Here is a 27,211-nt window from a genome sequence, read left to right as displayed (position 1 = left end):
TTTATATTCAGATATATTTATACTTTTTAACTACAAATTCATGCCTTGTACCATCTCGGATATGCCACACATGTTGGAAAGGTCATGTAAAAAATAAAGTAATAAAGTAAAAATAATAAATTAAAACGAAGACATCAGACGATTTATGAGTTGGAGTTTTTTGCCGTTCTCTACCTTTTTACACCGAGAACACAGAGAAATAACTTTGGTAAATTACGTGACCTTTCCACCGTGAAGATGTAATACCTGGCACATCTCAGAGATGAACAAAATAAGCATTTGTGGTAAAAAGTGTTTTATATATCTATATCTATATCTATATCTCTCTCTCTCTCTATATATATATATATATATATATATATATATATCATTCTTTAAGTTTTGTGTGATGGAGATTGAAGACTTTAAGGTGTTTTTATGGGGAGCCAATTCTGCCATATTCATAAATAAATAAATACATAAATAAATATACAAGGAAATGTAAAAAAACAAAAATACAGAAATAAATAAAGAAATATATATACATGGAAATGTAAAAAAACAAAAATAAATGAGTATTTATACCTGTATTTCTTTATTTATGTATAATTGTATTTTTTCACACTATTATTTATTTATTTATTCATTTATTTATACATTTATTTATTTTTACTTTTATTTATTTTCACATTTATTTATGTATAAATGTATTTATGTCTACACATATTTATTTATACATTTATATATTTCTATATATATTTATTTCCACATTTATTTATTTATACATTTATTTATTTCTTCTTTTCTTCGTCTGTATGCTAATGAGGGGGGCGTGTTTTACCTCAGACTTAGCAATCGATCTCTGAGTGCCAGTGCTGAAGCTTTGAGGCCACAGTGACACCTGGTGGTGTGAAAAGCGAACAAAGTTGCACATGGAGTAAATGACTTGGAGATGTGTAATATCCAAAACCTTATTTCAAGTTTTAAATCATTTTGTGTCACCATAACTGTGTATATATAGGGTCACTATACATAGCATACATACTGTACTCAGTACATGGCCGTAAATCGCCATCCGGTCGTGATTTCTAAAATGTCTTGGCACACATAAATATCAAAATGCACGTTATCAACATATCTGATGACAGACCCTTGTAAGTGGACAGTATGCTTCAGGGCATTTACATTAAATGTTATTAATAGTGCATAATTTCACGCGTTTCCATATTAAAGTGTCCACTTACAAGGGTCTGTCATCAGATATGTTGAAAACTTGCATTTTGATATTTATGTGTGCCAAGACATTTTAGAAATCACGACCGGATGGCGATTTACGGCCGTGTCCTGAGTACAGTACGTATGCTATGTATAGTGACCCTATATATACACAGTTATGGTGACACAAAATGATTTAAAACTTGAAATAAGGTTTTGGATATTGCACATCTCCAAGTCATTCACTCCATGTGCAACTTTGTTCGCTTTTCACACCACCAGGTGTCACTGTGGCCTCAAAGCTTCAGCACTGGCACTCAAAGATCGATTGCTAAGTCTGAGGTAAAACACGCCCCCCTCATTAGCATACAGACGAAGAAAAGAAGAAATAAATAAATGTATAAATAAATAAATGTGGAAATAAATATATATAGAAATATATAAATGTATAAATAAATACGTGTAGACATAAATACATTTATACATAAATAAATGTGAAAATAAATAAAAGTAAAAATAAATAAATGTATAAATAAATGAATAAATAAATAAATAATAGTGTGAAAAAATACAATTATACATAAATAAAGAAATACAGGTATAAATACTCATTTATTTTAGTTTTTTTACATTTCCATGTATATATATTTCTTTATTTATTTCTGTATTTTTGTTTTTTTTTACATTTCCTTGTATATTTATTTATATATTTATTTATTTATGAATATGGCAGAATTGGCTCCCCATAGGTTTTTACCCCATTTTTTGTCTCTCAGGTGCTGTAAGGAGTGAGGTGTTTTCCTTGTTATTAGTTAAACGGCCTAAACAAGGTACGTGTTGTGATTTCATTCTCTCTCCTGTTGTGCTGGCCCCAGTCAAATTAACAATGAAACTAAACTAATTTGAAATAACGACTTTGTTTACAGATGACTTTGCGAGTAAGGCAATGGCGAAAACGCCAAAGAGAACTAGATCAACTCCTCCGTTATTCTGACAGTGATGAAGAGGGACAAAGTGTGCCTGGGGCTCCAAGTAGTTGTAGCAGTGATAGTGTGCCTAGGACCCCAGATAGTTTAATAAGTGACAATGATCTTGGAACATCAGATGATTTTCACTTTGACACTGATGTGGACTACTGTTCTTCTGACTCGGAACAGGAACCAAATGAAGCTGAAGTGACTAGCTTTGAGGACGAACTCAGACAGTGGGCCTTGGAGCACAATTTGACACACAGAGCACTTAATGACCTACTGCCCATATTAAGAAAGCAAGGGCACCTATTGCCTGTGGATTGCCGGACACTCCTTGCTACACCACGGCACAACACAACAGAGCCTAAATGTGGTGGCCAGTATAAGTATTACGGCTTAGAAAAGGGTATCTGTCGTTACTTGAGTCAGATGGAGAGCAATGATGTGCACCTCAGCGTAAATGTTGATGGCATCCCACCCTTCAGAAGTAGCGGTGTCCAATTCTGGCCAATACTGGTGAAGTGTGGCCATTTTGATTCTTTCATTGTAGCCATGTTCAGTGGACAAAGCAAGCCAAGTCCTCTTGAGGAGTACTTAAATGACTTTGTGACTGAATACAAACATCTCAAGGACAATGGCATTGCTTTTAAAGGCCAGACTTACACTGTCAATATTGATGCTCTGATATGTGATGCACCAGCAAGGGCATATCTGAAATGTATTAAGGGTCATACTGCCTTTGATTAAACACCTTTCACAACTCTCAGAGGTACTCGTGTTGAAAGTAGAGTGGTTTTCAATGAACAGGAATGCACTTCTCGAACAGATGATGGTTTCTCCAGAGTGGAGTACACAAACCACCAAACTGGTATCAGCCCCTTCATTGCAGCAGGAATTCCTTGTGTCAGCTCCTTTGTCCTGGATTACATGCATGTCGTCTGCCTGGGAGTAGTTAGGCGCCTGCTAATTTATTTGACTCGTGGTCCAAAAGTCTGTCGTCTTTCTGTGAGGCAAAAGGATGCAATTTCTCAAAAGCTAATTGCACTAAGAGGGAAGATGCCAAGTGAATTTGCCAGACAACCACGGGGATTACAAGAAATTGATAGGTGGAAAGCCACTGAACTAAGGCAGTTTTTGCTGTACACGGGGCCTGTTGTTTTGAAAGCCGTGTTGTCACCTGAAAAATACCAACATTTCTTGTCCTTGACAGTATCCATGTCGATCATGCTGGAGTCAGATGAGCGGATTCAAAGTGCCTATCTCCAGTATGCGCAGGAGCTAATCAAACATTTTGTCATGTGCTCTGCTGACCTGTATGGCAAGACCTTTCCTGTATACAATGTACATGCACTAATTCATCTCCATGAGGATGCCAGCCACTTCAACTGTTCCTTAAATGACATTTCCTGTTTTCCATTTGAAAATTACCTGCAACAAGTCAAGAAACACGTGAGAAATGGGAGAAGTCCCTTGGAACAAGTGACTAGGCGTTTGTCTGAGATCGAGCAATCAGAAGTGTACAATCGCCAAAGACACCCTAAAGTGTTTTCCTCTGTTAAAGAAAAGGACAGTTGTTTTCTTTTGAGGGACAACAGCATTGCTTTTGTTCGACAGAGAAATTCAGATGGGACTTTTGCTTGTGAGATTCTGCACCAGCGTCACACTTCACCATTATTTCAGCAACCGTGCAGCTCTGGACTACTGAACATTGTGTGCACAGGAAATGGGCTTTGCAGAATGAAAAATGCACTACTGCAAGAAAGGGATCTGTTCCGGAAGGTGGCCTGCCTCCCACTTGAAGCTGGTGGTTTTGTCCTCATACCCCTTCGCCATGGTGTGGAACAGACATATTAAGGTTAACAATTTTGTTTCCCTTTTAGCTAGATTTCATCAGGGATCATCATAGCTGATCACCTATTTCCATCCGTTTGCTTTCTGTATGTTCCTTGGTGACTCCTGCATGTCCTTTCTTACTGCATCCATACAACTCACCGGGACTCTTTCTGTCCTCTTGCCACAATATCCACAGTATCCCTCATTGCCCTTCCATTCATGTCCAAACCCTCTGAAATTTGAACTAAAATGTATCAAACTTTTCCTTTCCAGGTCATGTACACGAGGGCTGTTTGGAGGGAGGGTACCCAAGAGGAGGAGGGTGTACCCTACTGAAAAATCCAGCTAAAACCAGCATAAGCTGGTAGCTGGTTTTAGCTGGTTTTAGCTGGTTTAAGGTGGTTTACGCTGGTCCTCCCAGCCTGACAAAGCTGGTCATGCTGGTGGGCCAGCTGGTATTCCAGCATGACCAGCTAAGTCCAGCTAAACCAGCTTAAAATGCGACCAAAACACACCTAGACCAGCTTGCTACACCAGCAAAACCAGCTTCCTACACCAGCAAAACCAGCTAAAACCAAGCTGGGGACCAGCTAAAACCAGCTCACCAGCTTATGCTGGTCTTAGCTGGATTTTTCAGTAGGGTAGTTCCTGACAGTTGGATCAACAGACAAATGAAAACCGTCAGATGGCCACATAAGTTGAGTGTTTCTAAAACAGAAAAGGCTATAAAGGATAAAATTAACCCCCAGGATGACTGGATGACATTCTCATTAATAAAAATTAAAATTACTTCAGGCAAGTTTTGAATTTTTTTCTATTCATCAAAAAGATTCATAGAAAATTAAATACATTACCATGTCAAAATATTGTTGAATTGATTTGTTTTAATGAGAATTGTTTAATTTCTAGATAAGCGTCGTGAATGTGAGACCTACAACCTGACCAGCCAGGCAGAGGAGGAGGGCGATGAGGTTATTAGTGTGACGAGGAAGCGCACTAAAAAAGGAATTCTGGAGGGTTTTGTTAGAAATGGTATGTTTTTCGTCCTCAAATACTTTATAGGTTTGAAATATCATATCGGTTGTCACACATTGTGCGTGGAATTTCACACATCAACGTTATTTTTTTTTGTTGCCAGAATTATCGGATTCTGATGAGAGTGTCAGGGGTAATGGCTTTTTTCTTAAAGAATTTATAATTCCAATTTCAAAATGAATCACATTTTTTAAGATCATACATTTTTGGAAATGGGTATGCTTAGTTGTACATGATTACCTCCATATAGGCAGCAAGCTACCCCCCTACCTACGGCACCAAGGAAGCTGCAGCCCCTTGAGGACGCCAGCATGTTGCACAATACTTGTGAGTACTGAAAACCAGTTATGAAGCATAATAATGTTGTGTACATATTGAGTCACGGGCTCATTCATGTGTTTTAGCCCATGAAGATGGAGCCATGTCTGGCCAAGTAGAGTGTGCGGGCAGTCCTCAGGGCAGTGAAATGTGCCCTCCAAGTGAGTGTTTACTTTTCCCGTCGCACAAAACATTGCACTGCACGAAGTCGTAGTCCATTCAAGATGGTCTTCTTTTTTAAATATACATGCAAATTGTCACTGGCTCATTCATGTATTGTAGTACATAAAGATGGAGACATGTCTGGCCAAGTGCAGCGTGCAGACAATCCCCGGGACAGTGAAATGTCTCCTTTCAGTAAGTATTTACTTTTGTCCTTGCACCATCCATAGTACTGCATAAAGTCGTAGTCCATTCAGAAACAGTAGGTTCTCACTGCTTGTTAATGAAGCGTAGCACTGCCTGAAGTATTTCATTATTAACTTGGTATATGCAACATGACCATACTTACAAGGCTGACCCATGTGTTTCAGACTCTGTAACTGAAACCTTGCATGGTGTGGTGGAGGCCTTCTCTGGCCTGGAGAAATGTGCAGCCAGATCTCAGCGCAAGGACATTTCCAGTGAGTATTCAGTGTATCCGTTGCACCAACCCAAAGTCACCATTTTAATTTATATTTCTGTGTTGTTGTCCATGTTTACGCGCAATTACACATGCAGAAGGGAGCAGGTGAAACCTGAGAGAGGGGTTCAAGCAGACCAATCACAGCGCTTGTGTCCGCATAGAATTGACGCTTTGTTACATTTTTGAAGAGGTGCACGTCAGGGTATGCTGAAGGATATGTGTGCTACACACAGCGTTTGACATAGATATGGTGGGAGTTTGACACTGAAGTATAAATTGAAAAATAATAAGTCTACTTACTGCTTGAGAATCAAGTTTGGAAATTATTTCTTTTACTGGCTTAATGACATGTTTCACACTTGTCTGCCTTAGAGAAGTGGAGTGTGCCAATTCTTAGACTTTGTTTCATTTCAACACTTGAACATCTTTGAACATTTTTTGTTTTCTTTACGGTCAAGACGCCAGCACAGCGCCTCGGAGCATGGATCTTTTGACACCCTGTGAGTATTCATCTCATCACAGTTAACAGTCACTGTTGTGTTTTGTCAGGCCTTGTGAATTGTAAGAATTTACTGTGTTTTTCAGTATCTCGTCATGCAGCAAGAGGTCATGCGAGGGATATGTATCGCTCCAGGTAAAGAAGCAGGACAGGGCACAGCACAGCCTTAGTAGTGCCTGGCTTCTACTTGTTGGTCAACCAGTAGGGGCTAGTCTGTTTTAGTGTTAAAACATGGCATGTTATTGTCAGTTATAAATGTATGGCCAATTAATTAAATTTAAATGTTACTAGGTCCAGCAGTGGATCCACCATAAGGTCATGGAACAGTGATTATTTGAGTCACACCTTCAGGTCCAGACATGATGGGTCACAGCACAGTAATAACCGGTCACGTAGTCATGCCCTCAGTCCCCCGGCCAGGTCCAGACATGAACAAAGAGCACAGCGATGTGATGACCGATCCCGTAGTGATGCCCCCAGTTCCCCGGCCAGGTCCAGACATGATCAAAGAGCTCAGCGCAGTGATCTCTGCAGCCCCCCCTATGACAGGCATGGTGAGTTGTCACCTGCATTCCTACTGCGCTCAATTAGGATGATTTTGTTATTGAGGTGGTGATCTTTTCAACCTGGCTTCCTGTTACACAGTGCAAACATTGCTTTGATGAAAATTAATAATAATTAATTGCAAAAGTTACTTTAACTTGATGTCTTCTTTAAACTACTTTGCAGTTAAAGGCTGAGTACATTATGTTTGAAATCATTTTTGATATTTGAAATCACCTAAACAAACACGCCCCTACCCCAATAGAATCTGGACCTTCTGTTGATAGACCCGCCCCACACATACGCAACCCGGCATTTGATTTGATTTGATTGGCTATAAGTGTGTTTTGGTAGTCGGCCCGTCTCCTTTTCCAACGCGTTTTTCAAACATCGTGGACTCCGCCTTTAAGCAAGTTTTATAGATGTTTATTGCTGAGTTAATGCTTAACTTTTAATAAATCTGTTATGTTCTCTAACAGTTTTTTTTTCCACATGTAGTGACTAACAGTGGGAGATGGGACTTTCCATTGCCATGGGGTGGTAAGTATCGATATTGGCAGTGGATTAGACCCTTTTAATACACTGTAAAACCTAAAAGTTGACTCAACTCAAACCATTAAAGGAAACCGGTTGCATGAAACCAACTTTTAAAACGCATACATTTCAGTATTGTGAACTTGAGTCATATGCTGAAGTTCACAGTACTCAAATGTATGCGTTTTAAAAATTAAATGGTTTAAGACACCAGTTTCCTTAAATTGTTTGAGTCAAGTTAACTGTTAGGTTTTACACAATCTCTTCCTGCACTGTTCTCTCTGTCCACAGAAACTGCTTTTCAATTTTAGCTGTGGTTTTGTTTTATCATGTCAATTGATTACATATCTTTGGACTTTTGTTTCTCCAACACTGCTGTACCAATAACAAACACTGAAGCTGATTACAAAAACAATTGTTAACTAGCTTAGCTTGCTATTGTAATTGGGGCATTATAATTAACAAATGTTTTATTTTAGTGTTTCAGAAGAAGGTCCTGAGCCTACTAATCGACATCCACCATCGCCTGAAGGAAACGCAACCTGCCTCTTCAGCTGTCCATATAGAGAGGATTGACACCATGGAGGACTTTGAGATACAGGAGCAACGCCTTTGTGATGCAAAGGCCTTTGATATCCTGGTAGGTTTTACAAGTGTGAAAGTAATTGATAGCCTAGAACAAAATAATACAGTGCACTCGCACACTGTTAGATTCCTCTGGGGAGTATCAGTCAACTTTATTGTGGATTTATACGAACAGGTGCTGCAAATTTCAAGAATTGGTGGGCGAAACACCAAGGACTGTGTCCACAAAGTGTAAAACAGGTATGTACAACATTTTTTGCATGTGCTCATTTGCCTTTAAATATATATATATATATATCCTTCACATTAATTTATTTTTCTTTAGGCTCTTCACCAACAGTCTCATGGCCAAATTTAATTTGAAGGGCAAGGGGAAAAGGGGGAAACGTCCTTTAGAGGGAACAAAGGCTTATAGAGCTATAAAAGGTAAACCCCAGTTTCATTTTGACCAGTCTATAAATGCATATACAGAATAAATTTGGGAAAAAATATGTTCCCATCTGACTTAGAAAGTTGGCATTGCTTTATCTTAATATATCAATAAAATGTATTCATTTTTGCAGATTGCCTTTGCATATATCTAAACAATTTATTCTGTTTTTGATAGAAGGGATCATGAAATTTGATTTGGCAGCCACTGAGGAGTACCTCAAGATGATCGTTGATGAGCACCTCAAGCATGCGCCGCAAAGACTGGGAGGTGGAGGATTCACTATGCCCTGATTAGCCAAGACTACAGGACTTGAATTAAGAGTTCAATGAAATTACAATCTAAAAATTAATTCATAACTGTTTGATATGTGTGGTGTCGTTCTGATGTCATTCAATACAATGTATTTTTGAATAAAGATGAAAATGGTGTTATTGAAATGTGATTTTTTTTGTAGTATTGTATGTAGTCCTGTGTTTCCATAGGGTGGAGGACATGTTTCTGTGCCAGTTAATTGTCCTGTAGCTTTGTTTGGCTCAACAGCTAGTTTCAACAGGACATGCATTAAACCTTTGTCTGCATCTCCGGTTTTCACCTGCTGTTCAGACAATTGAGTGGAGTTTTTGAAAAATGATCTAGTCCCATTTCAGAAAGTGGCATACTGTTCCAGATCATTTTGCAAAAACTCAATTTAAGTGTCTGATAGGTGATAACTGGAGATACATATGAAGGTGTAATGCATTTCATGTTGAAACAAGCTAATCAAAGCTAAAATGTACTGGTACAGAAAACATGTCCTCCACCCTATGGAAACATGGGATAGTAGTTAGAAGTTATAAAAAACACATCCAAAATAAGTATAAATTTGATTTTGAAAAGACGTCCACAATGACCACATTTGGACTATAAATAGACCTTATACGGACGTCCTACGTACGTCATCATTAGACGTGCGGAAGACGTTAAAAAAAAGACGTCGCCTGGCGTACAAAACAACCCCTTTTACGGACCGGTTTCGGACGTCCAAAAATTATGTGAAAAAGACGTCATTCCGATGTCACTTTGCGCAGTGGGTAGGTGGATATTTAAAGGAAAATTGATGTGCCACACCGCCTGTGTGCAGCAGGTGGCGCTTTGACTGTGTCACAGGTCGGGACGGACCCGAGATAGCTAAAGGGTCACGCCCCTTCCTAGTTTTCACCTCGAGGAGGTCCCAATGCCACCCCAATGACCAGACACACAAGGTAAGGATGAAATTTAAAATAAACTTTATTTAAATTATTTAAAATGGTAAATTGGAAAGGGGGAAGGGGACTTAAAACAATAAAAGCCTCTTCTGGCCTCCAGGCAGGACTTCCTTTAAAGGGGAGGGGACGGGGCCTTTTGGGGTTTCTTCTATCCGTGGCGCCCTCCATTATCCTGGAGGCAGAACTTCAAAGGGAATAGACTGTGAGTATGGTCCTTGATCCACGGGTGCACGTCTGCAACACAGAGTGGTTTCTTTGTGATTAATTGTAACTTTTTCTCTCTCTCTTACAGTCAGCTGATGGCAGTGGATCCGGTAAGTATTCGTCGGAGGTCGAGCCCGTGGTCTTCTCCTCCTTTCAAAGGTGGTTGCTAACCGTGGATGTGGTGAGTAGCTTCCAGGTAACTGTGCAGTCGTTTTCCTCTTTTAGGGGGAGGGGGGCTCGGAGCTGTAATACAAGATCACACTGCACCTTTAACTGTAATGTTTCTTACTTGCAGGAGGCGGCAGCAGTGGGTACGGTAAGTACGTCTACGGGTAACTGACTCGTCGTTCTCCTCCTTTAGAGGGCTGGGGGCTGTAACACAAGAGCACACTTCACCTTTTAACTGTAATTCTTCTTACTTGCAGGAGGCGGCAGCAGTGGGTACGGTAAGTACGTCTACGGATAACTGACTCGTCGTTCTCCTCCCTTAGAGGGCTGGAGGCTGTAACAAATAATCCAATAGCTGTCATCCAATGGTTCCACATACACTTGTATAGGACAAGTGAGACAGTATTCTTAAATGCAACAGAGGTTCAAATCATTCTCAGCCGAGCCAAATAGTCCTCCGTCTTGGTGTCCAAAACACCCGCTTCACTGCTCCAATGCAACGTTCCTACTGCACCGCCACAATACACAGCCCAACTTCACAGCCACACATGCGACCAAACTCCACTCTGTAGTGCTCCTTATATAAACGGCCTCCACTCCTTCTTTTCGGCTCCTTCTGTCGTCTTCTTTCCGCTCACTTAGCGATCCCCGGATCAACGGCGCCTTCAGAGGAGTGGACGTTTAATCCGCCCTTGGCGGAGCGGAGCTTACTCCAAAATCAACTCTGTTCTCGTTGTGTTTCACAGATCTATTTATATTGCCCGTCCTCATTTCTCTTCCAATCGTGGGTTGCCACCTTAATCCTGCGCACCTGTTTCTAATAAGCCCCGAATTGTGTTGTCAGGGAGACCAGGAAGTAAAAGTGTTTTAAAAATCGGGTCCGGGCGGAAACCATCTTCGTCCCGAGAACGGATTTTTGGGGACTGGTACAATTAAGTGGGGTCTTTTAAAAAAACGTGGTAGGCCATTGGGGGGCCTTGGTCACTCAACCCGAGGTGGATCCTGCCGACTACGCCAAAATCTGTCACAGGTCGGGACGGACCCGAGATACCTAAAGGGTCACGCCACTTCCTAGTTTTCACCTCGAGGAGGTCCCAATGCCACCCCAATGACCAGACACACAAGGTAAGGATGAAATTTAAAATAAACTTTATTTAAATTATTTAAAATGGTAAATTGGAAAGGGGGAAGGGGACTTAAAACAATAAAAGCCTCTTCTGGCCTCCAGGCAGGACTTCCTTTAAAGGGGAGGGGACGGAGCCTTTTGGGGTTTCTTCTATCCGTGGCGCCCTCCGTTATCCTGGAGGCAGAACCTCAAAGGGAATGGATTATAAGTATGGTCCGTACTCCTTAACCCACGGGTGCACGTCTGCAACACAGAATGGTTTCTTTGTGATTAATTGTAACTTTTTCTCTCTCTCTTACAGTCAGCTGATGGCAGTGGATCCGGTAAGTATTCGTCGGAGGTCGAGCCCGTGGTCTTCTCCTCCTTTTAAAGGTGGTTGCTAACCGTGGATGTGGTGAGTAGCTTCCAGGTAACTGTGCAGTCCTTTTCCTCTTTTAGGGGGAGGGGGGCTCGGAGCTGTAATACAAGATCACACTTCACCTTTAACTGTAAATATTCCTTACTTGCGGGAGGCGGCAGCAGTGGGTACGGTAGGTACATTTACAGGTAACTGACTCATCGTTTTCTTCCTGTAGGGGGGGCTGGGGGCTGTAACACAAGATCACACTGCACCTTTAACTGTAATGTTTCTTACTTGCAGGAGGCGACAGCAGTGGGTACAGTAAGTATGTCTATGGGTAACTGACTCGTCGTTCTCCTCCTTTAGAGGGCTGGGGGCTGTAACACAAGATCACACTGCACCTTTAACCGTAATGTTCCTTACTTGCAGGGGGCGGCAGCAGTGGGTACGGTAAGTACGTCTACGGGTAACTGACTCGTTGTTCTCCTCCCTTAGAGGGCTGGAGGCTGTAACACACAATCCAATAGCTGTCATCCAATGGTTCCATATACACCTCTATAGGACAAGTGAGACAGTATTCTTAAATGCAACAGAGGTTCAAATCATACTCAGCCAAGCCAAATAGTCCTCCGTCTTGGTGTCCAAAACACCCGCTTCACTGCTCCAATGCAACGTTCCTACTGCACCGCCACAATACACAGCCCAACTTCACAGCCACACACGCGACCAAACTCCACTCTGTAGTGCTCCTTATATAAACGGCCTCCACTCCTTCTTTTCGGCTCCTTCGGCCGTCTTCTTTCCCCTCGCTTAGCGATCCCCGGATCAACGGCGCCTTCAGAGGAGTGGACGTTTAATCCGCCCTTGGCGGAGCGGAGCTTACTCCAAAATCAACTCTGTTCTCGTTGTCTTTCACAGGTCTATTTATATTGTCCGTCCTCATTTCTCTTCCAATCGTGGGTTGCCACCTTAATCCTGCGCACCTGTTTCTAATAAGCCCCGAATTGTGTTGTCAGGGAGACCAGGAAGTAAAAGTGTTTTACAAATCGGGTCCGGGCGGAAACCATCTTCAGGCGGAACCAATCTCCGCCACTTTTGGTTCCGCCCTACAATAGTCACCCTGTGACAACTGTACCTGATTATTGTTATATTGACGTGTTCAGGCCGGGACCCTTATCAAACGTGTGAAGTCTGGAGCAGATCAAACAATGTATGCCTGAATTACAACAGCTTCCTGTTTCATGGTGAAACATCACACTTTGCCAGGCTTCCACGGACACGCCCTTCGAAGAAAAGTCAAGATCTTCCCAATATATCATCTTAAAGTCCTTAAGATCAGTATGACCAAATATGATGATGATTTGATTAAATCTCTAAGAGCAGTAAATCACAGCGTAAAACATGTAATTTCCTGCTACCTCTAGGTGCCGCTATGACTAAAGCTGAATATTGGCATTGAAATGTGTTCAGGCCAAGACTCTTATCAACCTTGTGAAGTGTGTGGCAGATTGGACATTGTATGCCTTAGTTATAACAACTTCCTGTTTCATGGCAAAAACGCTGAACTTTGTCATGCCGCCACGGACACACCCTCCAACGAAAAGTCAAAAGCTCTGCAATTTAACATCGCAAAGGCCTTTAGATGAGATTGACCAAATATGATGACGATCTGATAAAATCTCTAGGAGAAGTTCGTTAAAGTACGAAGGCTGGAAATGACAAAATTTGCACAGAAATCACAGTGAAAAATAAAAAAGGCCGACTTCCTGTGGGGTTTAGAGCTTAGCTCCAAGAGACTTTTTTGTAGGGTCTTGGGGTGATAGATGATCCTGCCAAATTTCGTATCTGTAGGTTTTTCGTAGTGGGGGGGATGTTCTTTTGAATTTTGCAGGTGGCGCTATCGAGCCATTTCTACACGCCCACTTCTGGTGCCTATGCCACATGTAAATTTGTGCCACTTCTGACGTGTGTGCAAGATTTCATGGGTTTTCGAGTATGTTTAGTCTGTCAAAAATGCAATTCATTTAGCGATACTTTGCGAGGCCGCAACGGACACAACCTTTAATGAACCTCTTAGACGTCGAGCCAGCCCCCCCCCCACTCTGGCAAATGGCATACCCAAAATAAAAAGGCTGTTGCTCATGCATCCTACTGTCTACAAACATAACCAAGGTGTCTTTTGAAAGCTAACACTTCAAATTTCACTACTAGAAATGCAGAACTGTTCTAGCAATAAATATTTAATAGATATGGCAGCAGAAATACAGCGCTCAAGATTTTTTCTCTTTTAAAAAAAATCCATTCTTACATTTCTATGGCAAAATAACTAACCAACCAGTGGTAAATGAGCCTGAAAATATAATTGATCTAAACTCACAGGTCTTGACAGTCTATTTGTAAAATTTGAAGTTGATACAAGCAAAAATGAGGTTTTTACAAGCTTTTTTGTTAGTGTATGTCTGGGTGTCTTTCCAAAAAAAGCCACTTGGAGACTCCAAAGGGACACTTGGTTACCACCTTCTACATTGAGGTCTAACATGTTTATCTGACCATTTCCACACATTTTATTTTGATTTAGTATGTGACAGAATAATATACACTGTTTTTTCTGGAAAATACTAACTTTCTGGATATATTTTAAAAGGTATTTATGTGCATTTTTCTTGGTGTGCTATTTGAAGGCTCCAAAAGGACACCCAATTACTTACTCATATAAAATGAAACAATGTCTTTATTTACTTACATAATTTTGCATGGTTTAGGAAAATGTACAACATTAAAGAACAAATTTATGTATAGGTTTTTATATGTTTACAATATAGTAGTTATCAACAAACTGTGATAAAGTATTGCACATAGCTTGGCAGTGCTGTGACACGAGTCAAAAATACAAACTATTTACAAAGTATTGCATTTACACTTTAGGATTATGACTATTAGTGTAATGTACCATCATGCCTGCTCTATTCATACACAAAATTCACACTTTAGGATTATGAATAGCAAAGTAATGACCCCATTATGCCTGCTCTTTTCATACACAAAATTCACACTTTAGGATTATGAATAGCAGTGTAATGTCCCATCATCCCTGCTGTATTCATACATAAGATTCACACTTTAGGATTATGGCTATCAGAGTAATGTACCATCATGCCTGCTCTATTCATACACAAAACTCACACTTTAGGATTATGAATAGCAAAGTAATGTCCCATTATGCCTGCTGTATTCATACACAAAATTCACACTTTAGGATTATGGCTATCAGAGTAATGTACCATCATGCCTGCTCTATTCATACACAAAGTTCACACTTTAGGATTATGAATAGCAGAGTAATGTACCATCAGACCTGTTCTAGTGATGCCATTTGCACACATTCACAATACTATCTTACAATAATCTGTCAACAGTCTGCCTCAAAGTACAGTTTTCTTTTCTAAATAAACATGCACAAAACAGCATTGTATTTTCACCAACCATACAGTACTGCGTGAGTCAGATAGAGATTCTATCTGTGTCCTTTTCTTTCCTCTTCCCTTGGCACAGGTGAACGCAGGTGAAGATGTTTAGAAAGGCAGGAATGATTTGTCTGTGGTCCAGAGGCCTCTGGTAACCACTCTTCATCAGAAGTGTCAGCATCCCTATTGACATTTACAAATAGGTTTAGAAATGCATCTTCTAATGCAACAGATAATATTACACATTCGAACTATCACGTATTCACTGCATTTTCCTCCCATTGACACAATAAGAACTTTTTACTTTCTACATACAGTAAAACATGTTTCATATGCTTTACATAAGTGTTTCTAAGTGATGCTAATGGCTACAACAAACTGTATTATGGCTACAACAAACTGTATTAGAAACTCACTTTTTACTGTAATAACAAGTTAGAAAGAGCTTGTTACATTTTGCCCTTATTTGCGCATGCAAGTTACTAGTCTTCCTTCAAATACGTTATATAGCAATATTAGCAATTGAATGATACTTTGATTACACGATGCATCAATGCACTCATAAGGTATAATAGTCAAAGTAATAAAACGTCTTTCACTAAACAAATGTAATACAAAGTAAGAATAATACAGTACAGATCGCTGAAACTTACCGATCTAAAAAAGGATCAAGACCGTGTAAAAACATTTCCTCTTGTTCCAAATCGACACTGCAAACACTTTCTTCTTCGGTATCCTCGACATTTTCTTCATCACTGCTTCGCTTAACCTGTTAGCTAGCACTTCTATTTTTGAGCATTTTCTGAAAAACGACAACTCCAAACTAAAACATCTGCAGCTCTTAAACCCTATGGTCTATATTCATAATTCTGGTCTTGTTTGAAACTAGACACTTGACATATTGTTGCCTAATAGTCATAACAACTCAGAGTAGTAAAGAAACAGAGTAAAACAAGGTAAAATATACATTAAATGACTTCCGTTCTTCTTTAAATAACATTCACTTAGCAAAAAAGGTATGAAATGGTCATGTGAGACACCTGGGGACACCATATAGGTGAACTGAATGTCTGACCATGCTGTGATTCAAATTTGAGAATGATACTCCAAAAAATGTTGTTTCTGTGAGCTTTTATTTCAAAAAAGTCCAGGCGTCCTTTCAGAAAAAGTGCACTTGGAAACTCCAAATATACACATGATAACAAAATGACATGATTATAAAAAGAAAATGAGTCAGGACTACATATTACATGATGTATATCAATTCAGAACTTCTCTGCCCACCAAAGCACATAGAAAAAACTATTTCAGAAAAAATCATTTGCACATTATAACAAAATACTTGCTATTTTGAATGTGGTCGCTCATGAATGCACTCCAGATTCCAGTCCTGTGTCAGCTGAAGTCTTGTTTCACATCACATCACACACACACAAAGCAAGAGAGGATTTTAGTTTGAGTCAAAAGTTAGAGACATACAACTATTTGTATGAGAAACTATGATGTAATATACATGAACATAATACATATACACAAACACACACACATTACATGAATATATTTATTTATAATTACAAATGTCTTATGTTTGCCAAATAACCTATATTTCTCAGCTGGTAATACTCATATTTTCCACCACATATCTTATTATCTAGTTTTTAGTTTGTATATCCTGTGCATTGGATTCATATAACGTTAGCTATAAATATGATGCATTTATATAACATGTCAGAAAAACGAAACCATGTAAAACTCGTATATTAGTCATCTCCAGTGCTACTTTATAATCAAAACAGCTAACATGAAACAAGAAATGTAACGTAAAATAAATAATCAACAAAAGAATCCACTTACTTTATCCAAGCGAGAGCAGCTGAGCTAATAATCCGGTCCATCTCTCCTTGACGACGCGCTTTGTTTATATCCAGTCTTGCATTGTTGCTCCGCGATCATGCTCTTTATCAACTTCTCCAAAACACTTTCAACACAAAAAAAGTCATCTGCAGTCCACGATCCACAATGGAGATGTTATATCTAACATTTGAAGAGGTTTCTCAGCGGCTCCGGAGCGCTTAGCCGGCTGCTATGCTACCCAAACAAACAAACGCGCACGGAGGGGGCGTGGGCATTTCTCTCCATGCGCTTCTGTAGATTTGCGCAGAAGTACACTTTACTGACGTAAGTTGAATCCTTGTAATCGTTTCATGATTGGTTACTTCCTCTGTCAATCAAAGCTTTGCTGGCTATGCATTGGCTGGCTTTGTTTTGGTGTAATCCAGTCAAAAGCCTATGGTGAGCTGAAGGACATCTATCTAGGCAAATCATTGCTCGCATGAGATTTTGAGTTGTCAAACCTTTTCTGATTGGACAAAACAGAAAAATAGGGCGGGATATTTATCTGAACAGTCTAACGAAGCAGGAAGAGATGGATTTTCACTGATAAAAATCGATATTTGATAGAAAATAAACATGATCGATCATACTTAGCGGACGCGCGGATGTAAACAAAGGAGGATATTGCTGGATTTCTCACTATTTTTCATTGTTTTGGATTAAAACGTGGGATGCTTTTTGAAGAGTGGACCCTTACCTTGCAATGTACGTTGAAGTTTTTGGGAATTGTCAGAAATTATCAGAACCATATGGCAAGACATGTGAGTACCCACAAAAAATTTTATATGCATTCCGTCTGCATTTCATTTAATCTTTTCCACACCAGTGTATTGATTGCAAAAATAAGCTCAGAACATGAATTTGGAGTGTTTAAACTTTCAAGTAATGCAAAGTTTATGATTGTTGATTGAATATTTGATGTTAAACAAAGTACAAAAACACGTAAAAACGCCCCCTAGGGCCCGCCGCCGGGCCGGTGCGTGTTAAGAAGTTTTAAAGGCAGGGTAGGCAGGAATTATCTAAAAAACTTTTTTACAAATTTGTATAAACTGTCTTTATATACAAATACATACAACCCCAAAACAGAAAAAGTTGGGACACAGTAGAAATTGTGAGTAAAAAAGGAATGGAATAATTTACAAATCTCATAAACTTATATTTTATTCATAGTAGAACCAGATGAGTGACAGGCATGAAACCTGGAGATCATGGGTTCAAATCCTGGCTAGGGCAGCAATTGAAGTCTCTTACTTAAGAGTCAAAAGCTTCAATTCATTATTTGTATTTTACTTTATTATTTTTACAGGTTTTATTTCGTTTGTGCTCTTTTGGTTTAAGTCTCATGTGTAACATGTATGATGCTTTGGTGGTTCAATTGTTTTCTAGGTCAGCATTGGACTAATCGGTCCTTCTTTCAGCATGCAAATAAATATTATACTTCAAAATTTTTATTTTTTCATTATGTTCATTCTCATCTCTGAGTCCTGTGTGCTGATAGTTCCCATACATATCTGCTACATTGCATTCTTCAATTGCATGTCCTTTCAGCTTCGTTGCGTGTTGCAGGACCATTGTTGCTTGGCCCCGTATCGCTGTCTACAGCTATATTTTGCTTTACAATTATAAATAATATATGAAATAAAAACAATGAAAATGGAGTCAAATAAACTTTAATTCAACGAACGTAAAACTTTCAAAGAGGATAATTCTTGTCGGAGGAGCCTTGAATGTTTTATTTCTTCCAGTTCACAACACCTGGAACACATACAACAACAGAATTATTAGATATTTTATATGTTCATGAAAAGGTTACACAAGTTAGCATAAGCAATCTTTTCTACAGTACTAAGACACTTACCATCAAGCCATACAAAGTGTGTCCTCTGCCTGTGAGAGACAGAGTAAACATGCGGTTACAAACTCAGAAACACAAACTAATGTGACAATAACAAAGGACTCATAATGATGTGCCACGACCCATAAAACACTAAAGCAGTTTAACTATGGTATTTTAAAAACCGTAGTAACCACGAATTTACCATGGCCCTACAGTTTAACCATAATTTTGTAATACAAATGCTAATCAAAACATGGCTTTATCCTAGTAAAAGTACAGAAGTATTATTTCTACTTATCTTGTCTGCCCGCAAGTGTACTGCTAATAAAATCACTGCGTTGATTAGTCCTAACTTCTTTAATTTGAGTAAACGTGTTCATTTAGTTAACTAAACGCCATTTTAATACTGGCGAATTAAAAGAAAACAATAATTTACACATACCGTAACTTTGATCCAGCCGCATGTCTCTTGTCTGATTCAGCTCCACCTCACTCTGCGTCTGCGATTCAAGCTGATGACGCAACACACGCAGGCGAGTTGTATACGCCCCCAATCCCTTGACTCCATACAATAGTTTATAATTGATAATAAAAGTTTTTAGGCATATTTAAAAACTGCAGGATACCTCAACTTAATGCTACCGTACAAGTTAAAATGGTTCAGTATGTTTATTTGATCCTTTACCCGCACACTCGTTCTCTCTCGCCCACACTCGGTCTCTTGAGGTGCACTACTGCCACCAACTGGACTGGAGACTTCAACCAGCTTCCGTTTCAACTGAAATGCTTTCACAGAACATACTGAAATGCTTATACACAACATACTGAAATGCTTTTACACAACATACTGAAATGCTTTTACACAACATACTGAAATGCTTTTACACAACATACTGAAATGCTTTTACACAACATACTGAAATGCTTTCACAGAACATACTGAAATGCTTTCACAGAACATACTGAAATGCTTTTACACAACATACTGAAATGCTTTTACACAACATACTGAAATGCTTTTACACAACATACTGAAATGCTTTTACACAACATACTGAAATGCTTTCACACAACATACTGAAATGCTTTCACACAACATACTGAAATGCTTTCACACAACATACTGAAATGCTTTTCAGTTTTGTGTGTGAGAGCTTTTCAGTTGTGTGTGTGAGAGCGTTTCAGTTGTGTGTGTGAAAGCATTTCAGTTGTATGTGTGAGAGCGGTTCAGTTGTGTGTGTGAGAGCGTTTCAGTTGTATGTGTGAGAGCGTTTCAGTTGTATGTGTGAGAGCGTTTCAGTTGTATGTGTGAGAGTGTTTCAGTTGTGTGTGTGAGAGCGTTTCAGTTGTGTGTGTGAGAGCGTTTCAGTTGTGTGTGTGAGAGCGTTTCAGTTGTGTGTGTGAGAGCATTTCAGTTGTATGTGTGAGAGCGGTTCAGTTGTGTGTGTGAGAGCGTTTCAGTTGTATGTATGAGAGCGTTTCAGTTGTGTGTGTGAGAGCGTTTCAGTTGTGTGTGTGAGAGCGTTTTAGTTGTGTGTGTGAGAGCGTTTCAGTTGTGTGTGTGAGAGCGTTTCAGTTGTGTGTGTGTGTGAGAGCGTTTCAGTTGTATGTGTGAGAGCGTTTCAGTTGTATGTGTGAGAGCGTTTCAGTTGTGTGTGTGAGAGCGTTTCAGTTGTGTTTGTGTGAGCGTTATATTTTCAATTGTATGTATGAGAGCATCTCAGTTGTGTGTGTGTGAGCATTTCAGTTGTGTTTTTGAATGTAATATTTTCAGTTGTATGTGTGAGAGCGTTTCAGTTGTGTTTGTAAAAGCATTTCACTTGTATGTGTGTGAGCATTTCATTATAGTATGTGAATGAATTTGGTTTCATATGTGACCAGTCACGGAAAGTAGGGACACAAGTCGGATCTGGGGCATTTTGAGTTATTCATAGATTCTGAAAGTGCAGATTCTAAGCTTTCCAACGATGTGTAACACATGGAAATCTGATAAGATTTGGAGAAGTTGTGGCCATTTGAATGTAACACATTCAAGAAAGAGAATGCTGAGAAATTTGAGAAAGAAAAAAGTTAACACTTTCCCTTTTCCCTGGCTGGAGAGACAATAGGGCTCATTTACATCTCATTTAGCTAAGCCATACCCCCTGTAAAGCCGTTTTGAGATACAGAGGTTCTACCATCATATGTAGTATTTTATTACAGAAGTCCGAATGACAAAATGCAAAAATAAACAGGACTTTTAATGTTACCTTTGCGGGGATCACAAGTCGAATCCAGTGCGTTTCAGATGTGTGAATTTTCCAATGATTTTGTCCACAAATGCGTATAATCCGTGAAATATAGATATATAGTCTTTTTCGCATGAACTTCTGGTAATACAATATAATATACAATCTGAGGACTATTTACATCTTAACATGTAAGGGTATATCAGATTACACTCCGGTATTAAACACATGAACCCGCCTTCAAAGTTTGTATTTAAAATAGATAATCCAAAAACAGCACCGTCGAAAACGTGAAGTCCTTAAGAGATGTTACCAATCGCTCGCTCGTTCCTCCATCAGCCAAAGACTTCATGGAAAATATTGATAGACAAAACATGTAGCCAATTATATAAAGAATACAACGATCTCTGTGTAACTTCTGTGTGTTTGGACAAATAACAGTCCGCCGCATCACTGACTTTATGGGGCACCGCAGTCGGATGACGTCAGAGTACCGCGAGAGCGAGTCGAAATAAAACTACTCCGTAAGATTTCTTAAAGAGCTCTCGCGGTACTTTGACGTCATCCGACTGCGGCGCTTCCGGGGCGCGGTACATCCGCTGACCCAGCGCTTCACGTCAGGTGGTTTTCCTGTTTGTTTGTTCATTAACTTTGTTTGTCCATTAACTTCGTCTAAAAAACGTCAATGTGATAGGTCTGATTGTCAACAACAAAACGAGCAGCTTTAACATGGAATTCTTAAAGTCCTGGCTGGTAATTTACATCGTGTTGCTGCTATCGGCGATCGTCTCAAGCAGAGGACATGATGCCCACGCTGTTTTAACCTATACTAGAGATCAGCTGCTGACGCTGCAGGACCAAGCCGGCAAATTTGAACATCTAATTCCTATGGACTGTACAGAAATTCTGAAACAACACAAAGGGAGATGGACTATAATAAGAAAGAACACAAAGGCAAAGAAACGAGGTTCGAGAGGAGGAGTACGTGCGAGACTGAGGAGACGCGGCTCCAGATTTCCTCTACCTGTCATTACACTCTCCAACGTGCGCTCCCTTAATAATAAGGTGGAGGAATTAGCTGCTCGGGTAAACTTTGAAACAGATTTCAAGCTATGCAATCTAATTTGCCTAACAGAGACATGGTTAAAACCTGAAACAGCAGTATATATTGATGGATATACAACAATACGGGCAGATAGAGATGAGCTCCTGTCAAGGAAAACAATCGGCGGGGGATTATGCATATTTATGGACAATAAATGGGCTACGCAGATGCATATTCAGGAACAAGTCTGTACTCCGGAGTACGAAATTCTGACTGTATCGTTTCGGCCTTTCTATCTCCCAAGGGAATTTGGACAAATCACAATCATCCTGACGTACGTACCTGGGACGAAACATCAAGAGGCTGCAGGTAGGATAGCTGAAAGCTATAATGCCGCACTCTTACGTTCGCCAGATCAGCCAGTGTTTGTACTCGGAGATTTTAATAACTGTGATTTAGCAAACCATCTTCCTACGCTTTATCAGTATATAAACTGCCCAACCAGAGGACCTAGAACTCTCGATCGATGCTTTGGTAACATACCTGACGCGTACAGAGCACTTTGCCGTGCGCCATTAGGGAAATCGGATCATAATGTTATTCATTTGCTTCCCAAATACAGAGCCAAAGTTAAACGAGAACAAACGGTTGTTAAGGAGATTCAAGTATGGGACGTTAGGAGTCAGGAGATGCTCCGTGATTGTTTTGGAGATACAGACTGGCAAATGTTTTTTGAATGTTGTAATGACATGGATGAAGTAACTGAGACTGTGACTGAATATATGAAATTTTGTGAAGCTAATGTCACTACTCAGAAATTGATTACAGTTTACCCTAATGATAAATTAGAGGCCTCTGCAGAAATGAAAAAGTGTATAAGGGAGAGGAGAGCCGCTTTTATTAATGGGGAAAATGATCTTGTTAAGCTGAAACGGAGGGAACTGAGGTCAATAATAAAGCGAAATAAACTGAAATATAAAGAAAAGGTAGAGAGTCAACTTTGCCCTGGTAATGCTAGGGCAGCCTGGAATGGACTTAATGTCATGATGGGAAGGAAGGGGAAGAAACATAATGCACTAGAGAATAAAGGGGTGTCATTTGCAAATGATCTAAATCAATTCTATTCAAGATTTGATCTCCCTTTATATACTAACTCTGATGACATTGACTTTGATATATTGAACAATACAACTGCACACTCACCAATAACACTGACGGAGACAGAGGTAGCAACCATTTTAGCCAGAATTAAACTAGGTAAAGCTCCCGGCCCGGATGGACTTAAGGCTAGGGTGATTAAAACATGTAGGTTTGAGCTCACCCCTGTGTTCACAAAACTGTTTCAGCTTTTATTGAATAACCATCAAGTTCCAAAGTCATGGAAAATTTCACATATAGTTCCTGTCCCTAAGAAATCTCAAGCCACAGAGCTTAATGATTTTAGGCCAGTTGCTTTGACCAGTATTCTGTGCAAGTGTATGGAGAGGGTAATAGTTAACCATCTTTCATCCTCACTTGAAGAACATTTTGACCCACTCCAATTTGCATATAAGAGGGGGCGGGGAACGGGTGACGCAACATTGACACTGATGAACACGGTTAGCAAACACGTACAGCAGCCAAAAAACTATGCAAGACTATTATTTATTGACAGTTCAGCTTTTAACTGTATGCAGAAACATATTTTAGTTAAAAGACTGTGATATTAACACAAATAGTTTCCTTGTGCAGTGGATAAAAGAATTCCTTACAGATTGACCACAAAGAGTTGTATTCAGTGGCATTACCTCTGAGACTGTAATCTTAAATACGGGGGCACCACAAGGTTGCGTTCTTTCACCTGTCCTGTTTTCTTTGTATACCAATGAAATGCATATTATGAACTCCACCTGTCACTTGTATAAGTATGCTGATGATATGGTTGTTGTTGGTCTAATGCAGGCAGGGAATACGGTCAGTGCCGGTCCTAGATGCTGGGAGGCCCTAAGCAAAGCTTTGTGAGGGGCCCTCTGTCAGTGCATTCAGACCCTGATAGCATAGCACACATACATCTCGGAGACGTCTATTTGATGTCTGCGTTTACATCTGCAAGATGCCTTATTTAAATTGTTTTCTCATCTGCAATACGTCTGTGAGACGTCTCCTAAAAGATGTCATATAGACATATTGAAGATGTCTGCAAGACGTTTTTGATTTAGAATGTATGTAAAGCAGTTCTTTTCCTTTATAAGATGTTTTTACACACCAGATGTATTCCAGATCTCCAGATCTTTACCAGACATATCACAGACGTACCTGTGCTATCTGGGTAAAACCCAGTCAATGTTGCTGTTAGTTAGTTGTTAACTAACCACATCGTGTATTATCTTATAGATGTATAATATTCCCATATGCACATTACTTTGAAACCCTGACTGATAAACTTGCTGATTATAACATGAAACATGTATTTGCTGATAAGTTGTTTTGATTTAAAATGTGTTGTGAGAAGCACTAAAAAATTTACCTGATCTAAATAAATGTAATGAATCAAATTAAATTACATATAAATACATACTGTTAATACACAGGGGTTAAATTGGGATTTGTTATGTGGGGGGGGGGGGGCTCTGTGGGGAGGGGTCCTTCGAGGGGTAACATGTTTAATACTGATGACAGCAAAGCCACTGGTGTGTTTCAATGACATTCTGGACCTCTGATAGGATTTGATAAGTTTCAGCTTTAAAAGAGCATTTCACCCGTAGAAACATTAATCTTTATTGAAAGTGTTATATTTGTAGTCGAAATGTAACATAGATTTAGAATTTGGTGCCTATTTTACAGAGAAAAGGGGTGTTTGTAGTCTCATTCCCTCAACAAAGACATTGCACTTCCTTCTTTCAATGATGCAAAATGATGATTTTTACGTCATTGAAAGAAGGAAGTGCAACACTGAAGTCTGTATTTCTCCTGTCTCAGCGGCAACTGAGGAAATGATGCACGACCATTCAAAAACATGACTGGAGTTCTAACTATACAAAGCTTAATGCAAATGGGTGAAGTGTCCCTTTAAAGCTGTCACAGAGGTTGACACCAAATATTTTAAAAATAGTGTCTGATTTTAAATATTGCAAATCTATGAGTTTGACACCCTATATCCATTTGTTGCACATGTCATTATGCACAACTGATCAAACTTTAAAGGAAGTTAAAAGAATCAATCTCCTTGAATAATTCTAGGCATAAGATGCCCAAAAAGACTCAATTAACAAGATAAGGTACAACACACAGTACTGTATCAGCAACATGTCTTATAAATAAGCCATAGAGATTCCCTATGCTGGTCAGCAGCTACAATCATATAGTTAGGTTTGATTTGTGTAATCAAAATACATTATTTTATTATCTATACAATGAGTTATATCCAGTGTTATCCAGTTAACATACTGTAATTAAACGAGTGACATATACTTTAATCCTTTACAAATTTCAAGTCTTCTATTAAGTTTTCTCGACGTGGGCACCATTCTTACCTCTCTCTCTCTCTCTCTCTCTCGCTCTCTCTCTCTCTCTCTCTCTCTCTCTCTCTCTCTCGTCAAATTATCCTGCACGAGAGCGCGTTCTTGAAGTTCAAAGGAAAAAGCGCGTGTTTTCGCGGCAATTTCGTCACCCAATTCGCGTCATTTGAATCGCCCCATGCTAGGACGCGTGTCTTTACATTGACTTAATCTGCTCGCGCAAATCCTTTATCTTGTTCCCTTGCTTCACGTTTTTCCCCTTTATTCTGCTCCAGACGGATAGCTTTGTCTTTGTTTTAAATCAATGGTGGGCATATAATATGCGCATCGTTACCAAATCACTCTTCTGCGTCATGCACGCGGCCGTTTCTAAATTTGAAGGCTGCAGCCTCCGGATGTCGCATATGCGCGCTGCATACGTCATCAAGCCTGATTTATTTAAGTTAAATAAGCATTTCATTTGCAAGTCATAAGCATAATATAACAATTAACCATTAACTAAGAATAATAGTCAACATTATAATTGTTAATATTCTAAAATACGTTTTTATGACGCATATGCAGCCTACAAATGTGACCTCTGAAGGCTGCAGCCTTCGGATTGAGAAACTGCCTGCATGTTGTCCGAGTACATATCAGTGATTTAAGAAATCATTAAGTATTTTTAAAAACCCGCACAAATTCGGAAGTTTGCAAATTATTTAAATTATAGCGTCTTGTTTTCATTAAACATAATAATAATTTTTCTTTGATATAATGGTTTTAAATAATTCTGAGATCAAGGGGGCCCTCTAGTGGTGCGGGGCTCTATGCAAATTGCGTACTTTGCGTATAGGAAAGACCGGCACTGAATACGGTCAACCAATCTGTATATTTTAATGTTATTGAGGAGCTTATTAACTGGTGCCACGATAGTGCCCTTCTCCTTAATGAAGGGAAGACCAAAGAGATGGTGATAAGGAGGCAGAAAAATTCCTGCCATGATCTTATACCTGTTGTAATCAATAATAAAAGGGTAGAGGAGGTAGAGGAGTTTAAATATTTAGGAACATTCTTTGATTCCACTCTTAGTTTTACTAAACACACTGAGTATATTTTTAAAAAGGCAATGCAGCGCCTATATTTACTTAGGAAGGTGAACTCATATGGGGTCAGAAAGGAAATCCTAGAGACTGTGTATAGGAGTTTGATTGAGAGTGTGCTGACATTCGATATGTGTACCTGGTTTGGAAACCTGGGGGTTAAGAACAGAAACAAATTATCCAGAATTGTTAAGCTGGGCAGTAAAATTGTTGGTAAAGGACAGGGACAATTGGCAGATTTATATACTACACATATGAGACGTAAGGCCCACCACATTGTGTCTGACCCAGTGCATCCTCTGTTCACAGAATTTAGGAAATTACCATCAGGAAGGAGGTACACAGCTGCATTAGCAACAAAAAAATATTTACAAAAAGTCATTTATACCGAGCGCTATATTATTACTGAACTCACAATAGTCCATGATATCTATTGGTGTGTGACGAAGGTGTTATCTAGTGTTGTTTGTAAGGGTTACTGTGATCTTTGCCTGTTGTATTTATTGTCTATTC

At 39.4% G+C, this 27,211-nt stretch overlaps 1 protein-coding gene and 2 long non-coding RNA genes across 3 annotated transcripts; 1 reads left to right on the top strand and 2 right to left on the bottom strand.

Annotated features, from left to right (window-relative positions):
* Window positions 1-1,806: 1,806 nt before the first annotated feature.
* LOC129453314 (uncharacterized) lies at window positions 1,807-9,001 on the top strand. The gene is made up of 17 exons (XM_055217515.2): window positions 1,807-2,024; window positions 2,121-4,020; window positions 4,272-4,793; window positions 4,908-5,030; window positions 5,137-5,166; window positions 5,284-5,360; window positions 5,438-5,512; window positions 5,634-5,708; window positions 5,885-5,974; window positions 6,435-6,476; window positions 6,562-6,610; window positions 6,767-7,029; window positions 7,517-7,558; window positions 8,032-8,192; window positions 8,313-8,377; window positions 8,463-8,563; window positions 8,745-9,001. Exons 6-15 carry the CDS (start codon window positions 5,345-5,347, stop codon window positions 8,370-8,372), a joined length of 873 nt encoding a protein of 290 aa, XP_055073490.2. The 5' UTR covers window positions 1,807-2,024; window positions 2,121-4,020; window positions 4,272-4,793; window positions 4,908-5,030; window positions 5,137-5,166; window positions 5,284-5,344; the 3' UTR covers window positions 8,373-8,377; window positions 8,463-8,563; window positions 8,745-9,001.
* Window positions 9,002-14,365: 5,364 nt separating this feature from the next.
* Window positions 14,366-16,498, bottom strand: LOC141359448 (uncharacterized). Its single transcript, XR_012365896.1, has 2 exons — window positions 15,770-16,498; window positions 14,366-15,299 (listed from the first exon to the last, which is right to left on the bottom strand). It is a non-coding gene; the product is annotated as an uncharacterized lncRNA (long non-coding RNA).
* A 24-nt stretch (window positions 16,499-16,522) lies between these two features.
* Window positions 16,523-20,117, bottom strand: LOC141359447 (uncharacterized). Its single transcript, XR_012365895.1, has 3 exons — window positions 19,289-20,117; window positions 18,868-18,896; window positions 16,523-18,764 (listed from the first exon to the last, which is right to left on the bottom strand). It is a non-coding gene; the product is annotated as an uncharacterized lncRNA (long non-coding RNA).
* Window positions 20,118-27,211: the final 7,094 nt, after the last annotated feature.

Source organism: Misgurnus anguillicaudatus, chromosome 23 (genome assembly GCF_027580225.2).
Source record: "Misgurnus anguillicaudatus chromosome 23, ASM2758022v2, whole genome shotgun sequence".
NCBI classification, from domain to species: domain Eukaryota; kingdom Metazoa; phylum Chordata; class Actinopteri; order Cypriniformes; family Cobitidae; genus Misgurnus; species Misgurnus anguillicaudatus.
Note: the sequence above shows the minus strand (reverse complement) of the source record. Positions and strands in the feature narration are given on the sequence as shown.

Excerpts from the sequence above, each read along its gene's own strand:
- LOC129453314 (XM_055217515.2), top strand. Across the intron at positions 5,513-5,633 it reads CAGTGAAATGTGCCCTCCAA|TACATAAAGATGGAGACATG; the intron begins GTGAGTGTTTAC and ends CATGTATTGTAG. Across the intron at positions 7,030-7,516 it reads CCCCCCCTATGACAGGCATG|TGACTAACAGTGGGAGATGG; the intron begins GTGAGTTGTCAC and ends TTCCACATGTAG.